We start from the raw sequence: 13035 nt of genomic DNA, 5'->3' as shown, positions 1-13035 counted from the left end.
ATGCAAGTAGTGCTAAACCAAGGTTAGACATAAGTGTTCCACAGTTTGTTATTATGTATTATTTCATTGTAAGCCTCATGGATGCACTGGATGCAAAAACAGGATAGACGTTCTCCATACTGTCAGTTTATCATCCAGAAAGTATCCCAAGGACTGGTTCCTAAGGACTCCTTAAACTCATGTGAGGGGCTTGAGCTAGCTTGTAGAATTTTGAAAACAGCCATCCTGACATACTGCTTGAAAATTTCCATCTACAGTTTGCCATGTCTATGGAGGGAAAGCATAAGCTCACTCCCAGAATTCATGGAATTAGTTTCATGCTTTAGACTGCAAGTAAGTGACAAGGCATTCCTTACTGCGTTTATTCAGAAGAAAGTAACCCTGAATTGAATAAAACTTAGTTTCTGGCTTACGCACGCAGAAAGACAAACAGAAAGTGATTAACTTGGTAACTACTTCCTTTCCTCCTAGCAAATACAGCACAGAGTGAGAGGCATCTGAGCTACATAATCAAAACATTACACTCATAAGAGATCAATTCAGGTCGTAAGCCGATAGGTTTTAATGGTTCAAGCATTAGCTAGAAAATATATTGCTTCTAATTTTTTTGTATAAAATACATTTTTGTCTTTATATTGTCTGTTAAACTGGATTAAATCAACTTGCCCTGTGACAATTCCTCATCTGCTTTACAGAAACAATAACTGGCCCTTGAAAATGTAATTCATGGTCACTTAATTGCACGGTCAGTCTGGAACAGTTTTACTAGTTAGGTATTTATTTCAACAGAGGATGGTAAACATTGTCCTTTTTCTTAGGATAAATTGTAAGCTTTCATATTTTCTTATTTTCAGGAAACGGAGGACCATGTCGCATTCCTGATAACTGTTCCTACCGCTCTCGCAATTTTCTTTGCCATATTTATCCTTGCCTGCATAGAACCATTATTCAAAAAGTTCCTACGTGTTTTCTCTGTGGTTGTCTGGGTGTGCCTTGTTGCCATGGGATATCTCTTCATGTGGTTTGGAGGAATCATCTGTCCGTGGGACCAGGTAGACTCTGATTTTTTTCTTTTTATATAAAATTGATTTCTATTGGTTTTGGTGGAATTCTTGATTTTATTAGAAATGTTGGGGGAGGAGTGGATGGAGAAAATTAACAAGTTAAGACTCCTCCTAAGTCGAAAAACTTCCATTGCCAAGAGCTGAAATCCTTCAGTGTTTTTGATGAATGGTAGAATAGTCAAGTAGAGGACCTAGTTAGAAATGTAGTAGTTTTTCTTTTGGATCAGCTGACTAACTAAGAAGGTCACTCCATATTCAGGAAAATCAGCTGCCTGTGATATAGCACAACAAACTGCTTTATTCTCTTTGTCCCTCTTTTATTTCCAAATAGAAGTAAACTAAAGTTAGAATATCTGAAAAGGATTTACTTGAATTATTTTTTACAGGAAAATACCATGAGATGGTAACTGCCATGATTTTTAAGAACAGATATGACCTCCTGAGTTGCAGAAGAAATAAGACGTAAAAATCCCCGGTTGAGAACTATGTGGGAGCAGTCCTAGAAATATAAAATGGGAATTTTCCTTCACCCTTCTCTTAGAATACTGTGTCTTAAAGTAGCCACAGGAAAGATTATAGGATTGGATTAAAATTAAGGTGCATCACATAGTAAGGCTATAGCTTATAGCTCTTTCCTGCAGCGACTCATCTATTCCTCAAGTGCTTGAGAGGTAGTCAGAGGACTATGTTGAATGACACAAATTGTGGTATGTGAGGCTGAGAGAGAAGGAAAAAATCAGCACTATTGCACTTACCTAAGTCTGGATCAAACCCATCATCAACTACAGCTTGCCAGAGTGTATAATCTAGGGAGACTAAAGTTTAAATGAGAAAGTGATGCATGACAGAGACCAGAAGAAACAATTGTACCTTCAGGTTGGGCAACTAAAGATCCTATGGAAAGCAGCACTCAAGTCCAAGTATGATTTCGCTTGTCCTGTGGCATGTATATCGAAATATCTTGGGAGGAAATAGCATTTTTTAGAATTCAATAGAATGTTTTAAAAGGGCTTTTAAGCAACCACCAAATAAATTGTTGCCATCAGCAGGAATCTGCTGCAGCCAGCCAGGCAGCAGGGACTGTCTGTTTCTTGCTTCTTTTCAGTGACTCATTGGAATAAGCATGCATTAGTGGATTAAAAATGAAATGTGTCCAGTTTTAAAGAATTGAACTGAAACCCTTAAAAAGGTCCAAAGTGAGGAAGCTTAGACTACTTCTTATTTTGACCAGTGTTAATACAGAAGTTGTCAGTTCTGAGGCTAACCAGTGAATTTACCAAGATTGCCTTTTAGATTTTGTGAATAAACCTACAAAATATTTGCTCTTTCTCTAAGGGGTAAATATTTTCAGTTTATTAACAATGATAATAATTTTCTTTGTATTTCTTTTTTGCCGTTCACTGTAGCTCTCTAGCAACTTTAGAGTTAAGGAGGATGTATTGAAATCTTTTGCATTCAAATCCAAATCACAAAACTAGAAATGTGATGGATAGCAATACACAGCAACCCATTTAAAAATGTATTTGGAGTAGCTTATCTGGCATCTATCCCATTCTCTTGTTGACACTAAGCAAAGGGGTTTTTTTTTAATTTGGATGTTGAGTTTATTATTGTTGATTCATTGCTGCTTGTATTGATTGTCATGTATATTTAATATTGCTAGAGGGTTTTTATATGGGCTTGGCTTTCTTCTAAGCCATGCAGGACTGTTGGGTTTCAAAAATGTTTGTGTGTGTGTGTCTGTCTGTCTGTCTGTCTGATGTGTGTATGCCTTCCTCAGTTTTGCTGTGGTGCAAATGGACTTCTTTAAAAAGTCTCATGAGGAAGGAGACAAGCCACTAAATATATTATCCTACAGCCCTGCATCTGTAAGAGGGAATTTTATTTGTATAGAAGAACATTCACTAATGAGCACTTCTGTCTGAAATGGTATAGCCCAGAAATAAATTCATCAGCTCAGTCTGAGCTAGGCCTAAGTGTGAGCCATAACAACATTATCGTTTTTTGTGTCTTTAATGTGTAATTCATTTTCCTCTGCACTAGTTAAACACAGTGGATTGCAGCCTTAACCCTTAAAACAGTAATCCTGTTTGTTTTGACTGGGAAAAAAGAATGTTATAATCCACACACACAAACAGGGACAGGTATGCATACAATAGGAGAGGAGGGGCCAAACTCTTTTTCTTAATGGTGTGTTGTTTGTTTGTTGGTGTAATGATTCTGGTTGAAAAGGTTATCATGCTCCTCCTATCAGCAATAATGATAACATTACAACAACAACATTATTATTATTAGGAAATTGACAAATTATACATGGGGAGCCTGGCCATCCACATTACGGACATCAGCTTTGGCCTTGAGTGTCGCTGCAGCAGAGTACGCCACTCCAGTCTGGAGCGCGTCTATACACACAAAACAAGTTGACATCACTGTAAATGAAGCAGTACAAATAGTGACAGGATGTCTTAAACCTACACCAATTGAGAAAATGTGCCCCCTTATTGGTATTGCGCCACCCAAGATCAGGAGAGAAGTAGCAGCAGATGCTGAGAGAACAAAACAAGAGAAGGATCCCTGACACCCTCAGTATGGGTACGAGCCTCAGACTTGTTGACTAAAATCTAGGAAGAGTTTCCTGGCAAGAACAAACACTCTTGAGGGCACGCAAGAGCAGAACTGAACTGGAAGATGGAGGAGAGAGATCACTGACCAAGGAATAGTCCCAGAAGAGAATATGGCTGAGGGATTTGACCTCCGTTATATTATTTGGAGGGCTCTGAATAGGTTGAGGGTTGGAGTGCCTAAGTGTGAGACTTATATGCTCAAATGGGGATTGCTGACGGATAATAACACACTGTGTGAATGTGGAGAGATACAGAATCCGGCCCACCTGCTGACCTGCTGATTATTACCAATGGTATGCACTGAAAATGACTTGTTTTTGGCCAGTGACAAAGCCAAGAAGGTGGCGTCATATTGGCAGCTTAAGGTTTGATCTGAATACTAAAGAAGCAGCTGCAGCAATAATGATAACTATTACTAACGATGGGTTTCTATGTGGCCAAGGTTCCCAACATGGTGGCCATGGGGCTTACTCAGTCGCCACACTTGGTGCTTGCCAGACTTTTAGCTTTTCTTGATTCTTTCCCTTGAAAAAGAAAATTAACTGGGAAATACGTTTCCTACAAAGTGAAGTGCTGGCATCCAATGCCATCTCTGTTTCTAAAAATGCCAGTGACCCCCCCATTTTCAGCAAATGAGAATAGTGCGTGGTTGCAGTGCAGCACTTCATTCTGAAACAGGAAAAAAAGAAGTTAAACTGGAGGAGAGGGCAGTAGAAGTAATGCTGACAGAGGCATAAAACATCTTTGTGTTTTAGTAGTCTGTGTGCATAGGGAGTGGGTGGGTAGATTTTGTCTCCATGCATATGGATTATTCTGAGTATCACAACTTTGTCTTCAGTGCAGCACATCCTGGAGGAAGAATTGGATTCCAAAGAATAGTTTGTTTTTTGGAACTCACCCAGCTTCTGTCTTATACCGTGGTTCTTAGCCAAGTTACTTTTGTTCAGCCTCATCAGTTCAGTCTTGTGACTGACCACGCTAGCTGTGGCATTGATTGGGTGAATGAGCAAAATCCCCAATCTCAGAGCTGTTTACTGTGAAAGCATGGCAAAATACTCGATATCCAGTTGTGCCTACTAGCCCCAAGGCTAGGTTTTTCTTATCTAGAGAGGCTGAAGATTCATCATGGGATTTTGTGTGTGAAAGCCATTAAGATACCCATGGGTAATCCTCATGTTTGCTTTGATTCTCTTATAAGAAGAGAAGAAACGATGGACTTCTTACCCTTCCTTGTGTCTTAATTGTGAGATGATCCTCACATTTCGTTAAAGATTGGGTTGAAATAACCATATTCCTTGTCCCATTTTCCAAAAGTGTCCCTTCAGATCCCTGGCATCAACTGTGCTGTACGTGTTTACCATTGTTGGATGCTGATTTTGTGTTCCCAGCTCAGGGTCTCTTTCTCTCAATGTTTCAATATCACTCTTTATAGCCATGTTACCATGGGGTAGTGGAAAAACATGGTTTTGTATGTCAGAGAACCCTAGGGAAATATAGAACACCCTAAATTTAGAAATTTGTAGTGAAGTGACAATAGATATATCATATATATGTGAGTATAAGCCCATCCACATATAAGCTGACCTGCATTTTTCATGGTATTCTGGTTAAAAATTCAAGGGTCGGTCGGCTTATCCACAGATGGACTTATCTACAAGTATATATGGGATATACAGGTACTTTACAGGTACTCCTCGACTTAAAACCATTCGTTCAGCGACTGTTAAAAGTTACGATGGTGCTAAACAAAGGGACTTACGACCAGTCCCCAAAGTTATGGCCGTTGCAGCACTCCCACGGTCATGTGATTGTGATCTGGGCACTTGGCAACCCGTTTACACTTACAACCAGTTGCCAAGCACCCTGCGATCATGTGATCGCCATTTGCAACCTTCCTTGCCAGCTTCCCCAGAAAGTCAATGGGGAAGTAGCAATGAAGATCTCAGGTCGCTGGGGTAAGTCTCCCCACCTGTGCACCCTCCCCAGCCCCTCTGTGCTCATGCTGCACCGGTTACTCACATCCCCCTGCACACCCTCCCTGACCTGCGCGGCACCCTCGCACACCCTTCCTGATGCACACCACACCCCGTGCACCCTTCCCGACCCATGCCACACCCCCTTCCTGTCCCACGTGGCGCCTCTTGCGCACCCCTGCACACCTTTCCCTATCCATGTCGCAGCCATACATGCCGTCCCCAACCAGCACCTCTTGTGCAGTCCCATGCATACCCCTGCAGTTTTCTGACCCACACCGCACCCCCGCGCACCCTTCCCGACCCATGCGGTGCCTCTTGCACACCCTCCCCGCATCCCCGTGCATCCCCTATCAGGGATGGGCAGCAAAGAAGCTGTTGCTTAAATTGAGTATTGTATATCACTAAGGGCTTTTTCTCTTAAAAGCTTATACCATAATACATTTATAAAATCTTTTAAGATTTCTCTGCTAGAAACAAATATGCCCATTTGCCTGGAATATATCAAATTATGGTTATCTGTGTCATGCCTCCCAATTTGCATATTTATGCGGGGGGGGGGGTAAGATGAACTAGCCTGGGGAAAACTAGCTGTGATATTGGTGAGCGTTTTGCCACTGAGTACATAGACTATTTGTCAAACAGGCCCTACAGGTCAAGTCTCTAATGACTAAATAGCAGAACATTAAAGTGCCATAAATATAACCATAGATTGGAATGACCCAACGTTTCACAAAGTCTTTCTCTGTACCTCTGTGCCATATTTCAAAACACCTCCATACTGTGAAATGGATTGTCTTGTTATTCTTCTGCCAGTATTAGAAAGGGTGTACAAAGAAACAGCAGGGTTTTCCAGGAGTCACATAGGAGGTAGATTTTTTTTTTTTTCTAATCTGTAAAAGCATCCCAGATACCAGTGGTCAGTTTGTTTTTAGCTACCAATGGCTACTGGCTGCCTGGATGTCCACAACATATAGTAGTTAGTGCAAGGCATATGCTAGAAGTCCATCAACTAAAGACATTCCAAATACTTTAAGGCCATTTTAATTAGATTGCAGATCTGTATGATGTGTGAGATAGTGTGGAAATTAAGTAGCAGATCCAAAAGGCTTTCCAAATGGATGCCCTGCCTTTTATTTTAAAATCTATTACAAATTGTGTTTTCACTAAAGTATAGTGCAGATTAATGGCACGATGGAACTGCATAAAAATACTAACTGAAAAAAACTGTATTAAGATATGCACTTTATACAATTCTCTGTGCATTTGTCCAGGACATATAGCCAGTTATGTTTTTGTCAATTTCAAGAAGCAATTAAACAGTACACATGGCACTCTTTCTTTAATCTTACCCTTTCCTGATCCCTTCCTTCATGTACCATTTTCTTTTCAGAAAAACCTTCCCCAACTTGATCCCCTTCAGATATTAGCTAGGGATGATGGCCATCATCTCAAAGAAACCAGGATAGACAAGGCTATGTTAGATTGTAAACTAGAAGTTAGGTATTAAGAGAGCCAGTTTAGTGTAGTGGTCAAGGCACCAGGCTAGAAACCAGGAGGCTGTGAGTTCTAGTCCCGCCTTAGGCACAAAACCAGCTGGGTGACCTTGGGTCAGTCACCATCCCTCAGCCCTAGGAAGGAGGCAAGGGCAAGCCACTTCAAGAAAATTGCATCGACTTGTCCAAGCAGTCACCAGGAGTCAACAGTGACTCAAAGGCATTAAAAAAAAAAAGGTTAGGTACTATACATCTGTAATCATTGCAGTGTGCTTAGTATGCCTGTAATGTATCTTAAACACTTGTATGATTTTGTATATTGGATGATTTGAAAAAAAAAAAATTCTTTCAAGAATGCTTGCATTTGTGCAATATCGAATGTTATTGCTGTTAATTTTAAAAATAATGGAATACGGTGGTATTTTCTGAGGTTTCAGGATAATATGCTATAGTTATTTATTTTATAGTAAGTGACCAAACCAAGTTTGCCATAAACCATTTCAGTTTATGTTTCAGCTAAGCTCTTCTCTCTTGGGGAAATAAGAATAATATAGGGCACTTCTTAAATGACTGAACAAGTAATGTTATAAGTTATAATTGCTTCATTCATTTGTATATCAAAGTTTATGGAGATTGAGGGTTAGTGGCAAAACACAATGCCATATGTATGAGATGTTCTGGGATTCATTTTTCTAAGCACTTTCCATAGCTTGAGAAGATTGATACAATCAAGGTAAAAGGTAAAGGTTTCCCTTGACGTAAAGTCCAGTCGAATCCGACTCTAGGGGGCGGTGCTCATCTCCGTTTCTAAGCCTTGGAGCCGGCGTTGTCATAGACACTTCCGGGTCATGTGGCCAGCATGACGACTCGGAACGCCGTTACCTTCCCGCCGAAGCGGTACCTATTGATCTACTCACATTTGCATGTTTTCGAACTGCTAGGTGAGCAGGAGCTGGGATTAACAACGGGAGCTCACCCCGCCGCGCGGTTTCGAACCGCCGACCTTCCGATCGACAGCTCAGCGGTTTAACCCGCAGCGCCACCGCGTCCCTTTGATACAATCAAAGGCATTTCTATAATCAAAAAAGCACATAGTAACTTTGTTTTGGCATTCTTTGGCTTTCTCAATTACCCAGCTTGCATCAGCAATAATGTCTCATGTTCCTCAACCTTTTCTAAAGCCAGCTTGAACGTCTGGCATCTCTTTTTCCATGTAGGGCTCTAAACATTATTTTGCTAGCATATGAAATTAAGGATGTTGTATTATAGTTTGCACACTCTGTTAAGTCTCCTTTTTTTTGTTTTGGAATATAGATTGACATCTTCCGATTTATTGGCCACTGTGTCGTTCTCCAGATTTGCTGGCAAAGCTTGGTTAGAACCTTTTACCGATTCTCTTTCTGTTGCTTGCCCTATTTCTGTGCATATTTCCTGTAGACCTTTGACTTGGTAATGATTGGAATGTTGATCTAACTTCATCTTGTAGTTCTATAAGTTCTTGTAAGTAGGGAGTATCTTCTATTTTTGATGTTGACATCTGTACTGTACATCACTTCAGTACGCTCCTTCCATATTTGTTTGATCTCCTTTGAATCAGTTACTATCTTGCCATTGGCATCCTTTAGCATACCAATTTAAGGTTGGAACCTCCTCCTGAGTTCAGAGATCTTTTGAAATACTTTTCCTGTTTTTCTGTGACTGTTTCCATCTTCTGTATCTTTACATATGTTGTTGTAATGCTGCTGCTTATCTCTTCTAACAGTTATCTGACATCTAGTTTGCTTTCTTCTGTTTCTTCATCTTTGGGAGTCTCTTTTCACATTCATCAATGACTTCTTTAAGTTAAGTATTCCCATCTCCAATTACAAGCAACACATTTTGCTTGCATGTTCTGTCAATGTCAAATTGAACTTCATCATAAATCTTACCAACCTCTTCCTCTTCTGCTTTGGTTTTTGAAACATGGACTTGGATGACCATCATATTAGGGAGTTGTCCACAAAGTCTAATTGATATTATTCAGTTATTGATTGCATTGTAGCCCCTTCCTAATGATAAAAGCAGTCGCATTCCTTCTTTGTTTTTCACGTCCTAAGTAATAAAATGTGGTGGCGCTGCAGGTTAAACCGCTGAGCTGCTGAGCTTGCCTATTGGAAGGTCGGTGGTTCGAATCCACATGACGGGGTGAACTCCTGTTGCTAGTCCCAGCTCCTGCCAACCTAGCAGTTTGAAAACATGCAAATGTGAGTAGATTAATAGGTACCGCTTCGGTGGGCAGGTAACGGCGTTCCATGTAGTCATGCTGGCCACATGACCATGGAAGTGTCTACGGACAAACGCCGGCTCTTCGGCTTTGAAATGGAGATGAGCACCACCCCCTAGAGTTGGACACGACTGGACTTAATGTCAAGGGAAAACTTTACCTTTACCTTTAAGTAATAAAAGCATTGTGATCTTCTGAGTGAAAGTGTCCAATCTCAGTACATCTCAATTCACTGATGCCTAAAATGTCAATTTGTAGACATTTCATTTCATCTTTCACTGTGTTGGGCTTTTCCATGTTCATGCTTCTTACATTCTGTGTTTCCACTGTAATTCTGTTTTGCAGTTTCAGATTTTCTTTTCCTATATGGCAACATCAGCAACTAGATGTCCTGAAGGCTTTATAAACACCATTAGTACTCTGAAATATCCTCAGCTCTTCCTCAGTAGTATGTTGAGTGCCATCTGACCTGAGTGGCCCATCATCCAGCACTATACCGTCAATAATTTTATGTTTTCTGCCCATGTGATTTTCTTGGTAAAAATACAGAAGTGGTTCACCATTGCCTTCTCCTGCACAGTACAGTACGAACTGATGCCTTTGCCATTATCACTAAAGTGATCATCTGCCTCTGGCTTCTTCCTATATTGCTGCTGCCCAGTGTAGGTGCCTGGTTGCTTTAGCTGGGCAGCTGGGATGACCTTCGTGCCTTGGGTGACCCAGCTGAGAATGCTGTATATATTCTTGGCATACACTCCCAGTGTTCTTCACTCATCCCTCCCAGGAACACCCCTTCACCACAATGAGGCAGCACAGCAGGTCTTGTGGGGAGCAATTAATATACATAGCAGTCCTAGGTATGTTGTTTATTTATAAATGTAGGGTTCTTCTTTTCTGTTGCTGCCTTAAAAGACCTTGTTCAAAAAAATTTGTGCTTCAAATCTTAACTCTATCAACATCAAACTCTATCAACCAGTTTTTTTCATGCAAAATACTTACCTACCTCTACCCCTTCTCTTTACTGATGTACGCTTTATTTGGTTTAAAGAGAATAATAGGGAACATGCCAGGAAAGCAATGAGTCCTAATGTATCTATTGCATCTAGCATCCTGAATTTTATTTGAATAAAACTGGATTTGAAAGACCAGAGAAAAAGGTGGCTGCATGAGGATTAAGCTGTTGGTGAGCAAAATATGTTAGCTTGTCGAATGTGTTTTCTCGTTACATGGCATGTTGATTAAGGAGAGGGATCTGAACGTAGAGTTTTCACTCTTTGGGGGCACAAATCATTCTTAACTCTTTTTCTCAACTGAGGAATTACTGTTCTGAACCTGGAATGTAAATAAATGTTTTTTCCAGTTTGAAGAACTTTTCCTTGCAAGAAAATGTTATGGGGCATTAGAGATTTATATTTTAAGGAATTCCCCAGATATATTGGTATTGATTAGTCAGTTGAAGTCCAATGAGCTGATGCTTGGCCACTGAATGAGTCAGAGGAAACTTTTCTAGGCTTGACAGATCTCTAAATGGCAATTTCTACAGAGCCTTCCTTTGTATTTCCTAGCCCGGAATATTTTAAGAAGGTTCAGAGCTGGTAGATTTCAAGTTTGCAGAATTTGTAGTAAATTGCTGTCCTGAACATGAATCAAGATACATAAATATAAATATGACCAATCCATATTGTTTCCTCAGATAGTTTTATGGGCATGAATGGTAAACACTATTTAAAATGCTACTTTTTCAGCATTAAATCTGTTAGTTGCTTGTTATATATTAATAAGTGAACAAAATAGTTTTACCACTAGTCATACAAATTGTAAATCTGAATGGTAAATTTTATTCACATGGGATCGTGAGTTTTGTAATAGTCCATTTATTTCTAAGGATGGCCACTTCTTTGTCTTTGGTAACTGAAATTTATAATCCACCCCACTTGGCAGAGCCCTTTCATACATAACAGAACCAAGTCTGGGTTTGCTCTCAGGTGACTTTTGACAGTAAAGATTGATAGCTAAAAAGAGATTTGAACAGAATCATGAAGGATGTCTGTTGATGAATACCAGATTCAGACAAAATGTTTCTGATAGCAGTAATTAGGGAGAAGTAATAGAAAAGAGCTGGTGTTTTCTGTTGTAGAAACCAGATAAGCTCCTTTGTTTTGCACGCATATGCATAGACAGATGTACAAAAACTGGAACAGTTCTTGAATCATCTAGAAGATGCAGCTGCTTCAATGCTTGAAGGAGTATGCTATGCTTGCATAACACATTTTGTGAAGTGCCTCTTTTGAATGCTTTGCACAGCCCTCTGTTTAGTATGCCTCACCACAGCCTGTAACCCATGTGCTCTATGCGAATAGGTATTTTCTTCTTCTAGGTAAAATCTGAAAAACCCAAGACTGAAATGTGATTCTATTAAAAAAAACAACAGCAGCAGCACAGAGGGTGTCAATTGACAACCATCCTATAGATTTGCAGTAGAAGGAAGCGATTCTGCTGACAGGAAATAGGACATCCAAACTTAAACTATTATTCACTAATAGTTATTCCTTACTGTTTCCCCTAAAGCTATCCTTGGAGCCCCAAAACTATTTTACAAGTCAGTATAGTATAGTGATTAAGATACTGGACTGGCACCAGGGAGACCCAGGTTCAAGTCCACCCTCATCCATGGAAGCTCCCTCAGTGACTTTGGACCAGTCACTCACCGACTCCCCCACTTAACTCACAGTTTTTGTTGAGAAAAACATTGGAGGAAGGAGTGCTGTGAACTTTGCCTTGAGCTTCTGGAGGAAAGGTAGAATATAAATCTAACAAATAATCTACAGGTCTTCTTGCTCCCAGCTCCTGCTCCAACTAGTGTGCCAGTTGTGTCCCTTCCTGGATCAGGAGACCCTCCAGACAATCACTCATCTCCAAGCCATCTCACAGCTCAATTACTGCAATGGGCTTTACATAGGGCTTCCCTTAAAAACCACTCAGAAGCCTCAAGTGATCCAGCATGCAGTGGTATAGGCAGTGATCGGCATGCCTCAGTAAGTCCCCATGATACCCCTTTGCAAGCTGCACTCATTGATAGTTTGGTTCTGGGAGCAATTCAAGTGCTGATCATCACCTAAAAAGCCCAACATGGCATAGGGCCAGATTATTTGATGGACCAACTATATCTCATGGTTTCTGCCCAGTTGGAATGTACGAGCAGAACTGGTGCAATCTGGCTTCCTCCAATTAAATAATGCCATCTATTAGGAACCAGAAAGTGTGTCTTCTCTAATATGGTGCTTACCCTCTGGAATGAAATCCTCCTTGATATCTGTGTGGTTCCTACCCTGTTGGTGTTTCATAAGGCCTTGAAGACCTGGTTGATTTCCCAGACCTTGGGTTAAGATGGATGGAGCCTCTTGTTGAATGTGTTTTTGTCTGTGTTTTTCTGTACAGTGATCTGACCCCATCTTTTTTCATTCTGTATTGGATTTTTATTATTCATTATATTGGGAGCTGCCCAAAGTCAGTTTGGAGTTGGACAGTGCCAAAATTGAATTAAAACAAATAAATATAAAAGGCTCTGGGCTCTTTCGAAAGAAAAAGTAATGTAAGTAACAAATAATTAGTAAA

General features: G+C 40.3%; 1 protein-coding gene across 1 annotated transcript in view; it reads left to right on the top strand.

Moving 5' to 3' along the window:
• ADCY2 (adenylate cyclase 2) overlaps window positions 1-13035 on the top strand; it is a 138669-nt gene that overhangs the window by 17443 nt on the left and 108191 nt on the right. Inside the window, exon 2 of the mRNA XM_063298714.1 lies at window positions 855-1052. Within this exon, the coding sequence (XP_063154784.1) occupies window positions 855-1052 (198 nt within the window). The remainder of the gene's footprint in view (window positions 1-854; window positions 1053-13035) is intronic.

The sequence above is a fragment of the Candoia aspera genome, chromosome 3 (assembly GCF_035149785.1).
Source record: "Candoia aspera isolate rCanAsp1 chromosome 3, rCanAsp1.hap2, whole genome shotgun sequence".
Taxonomy (NCBI): domain Eukaryota; kingdom Metazoa; phylum Chordata; class Lepidosauria; order Squamata; family Boidae; genus Candoia; species Candoia aspera.
Note: the sequence above shows the minus strand (reverse complement) of the source record. Positions and strands in the feature narration are given on the sequence as shown.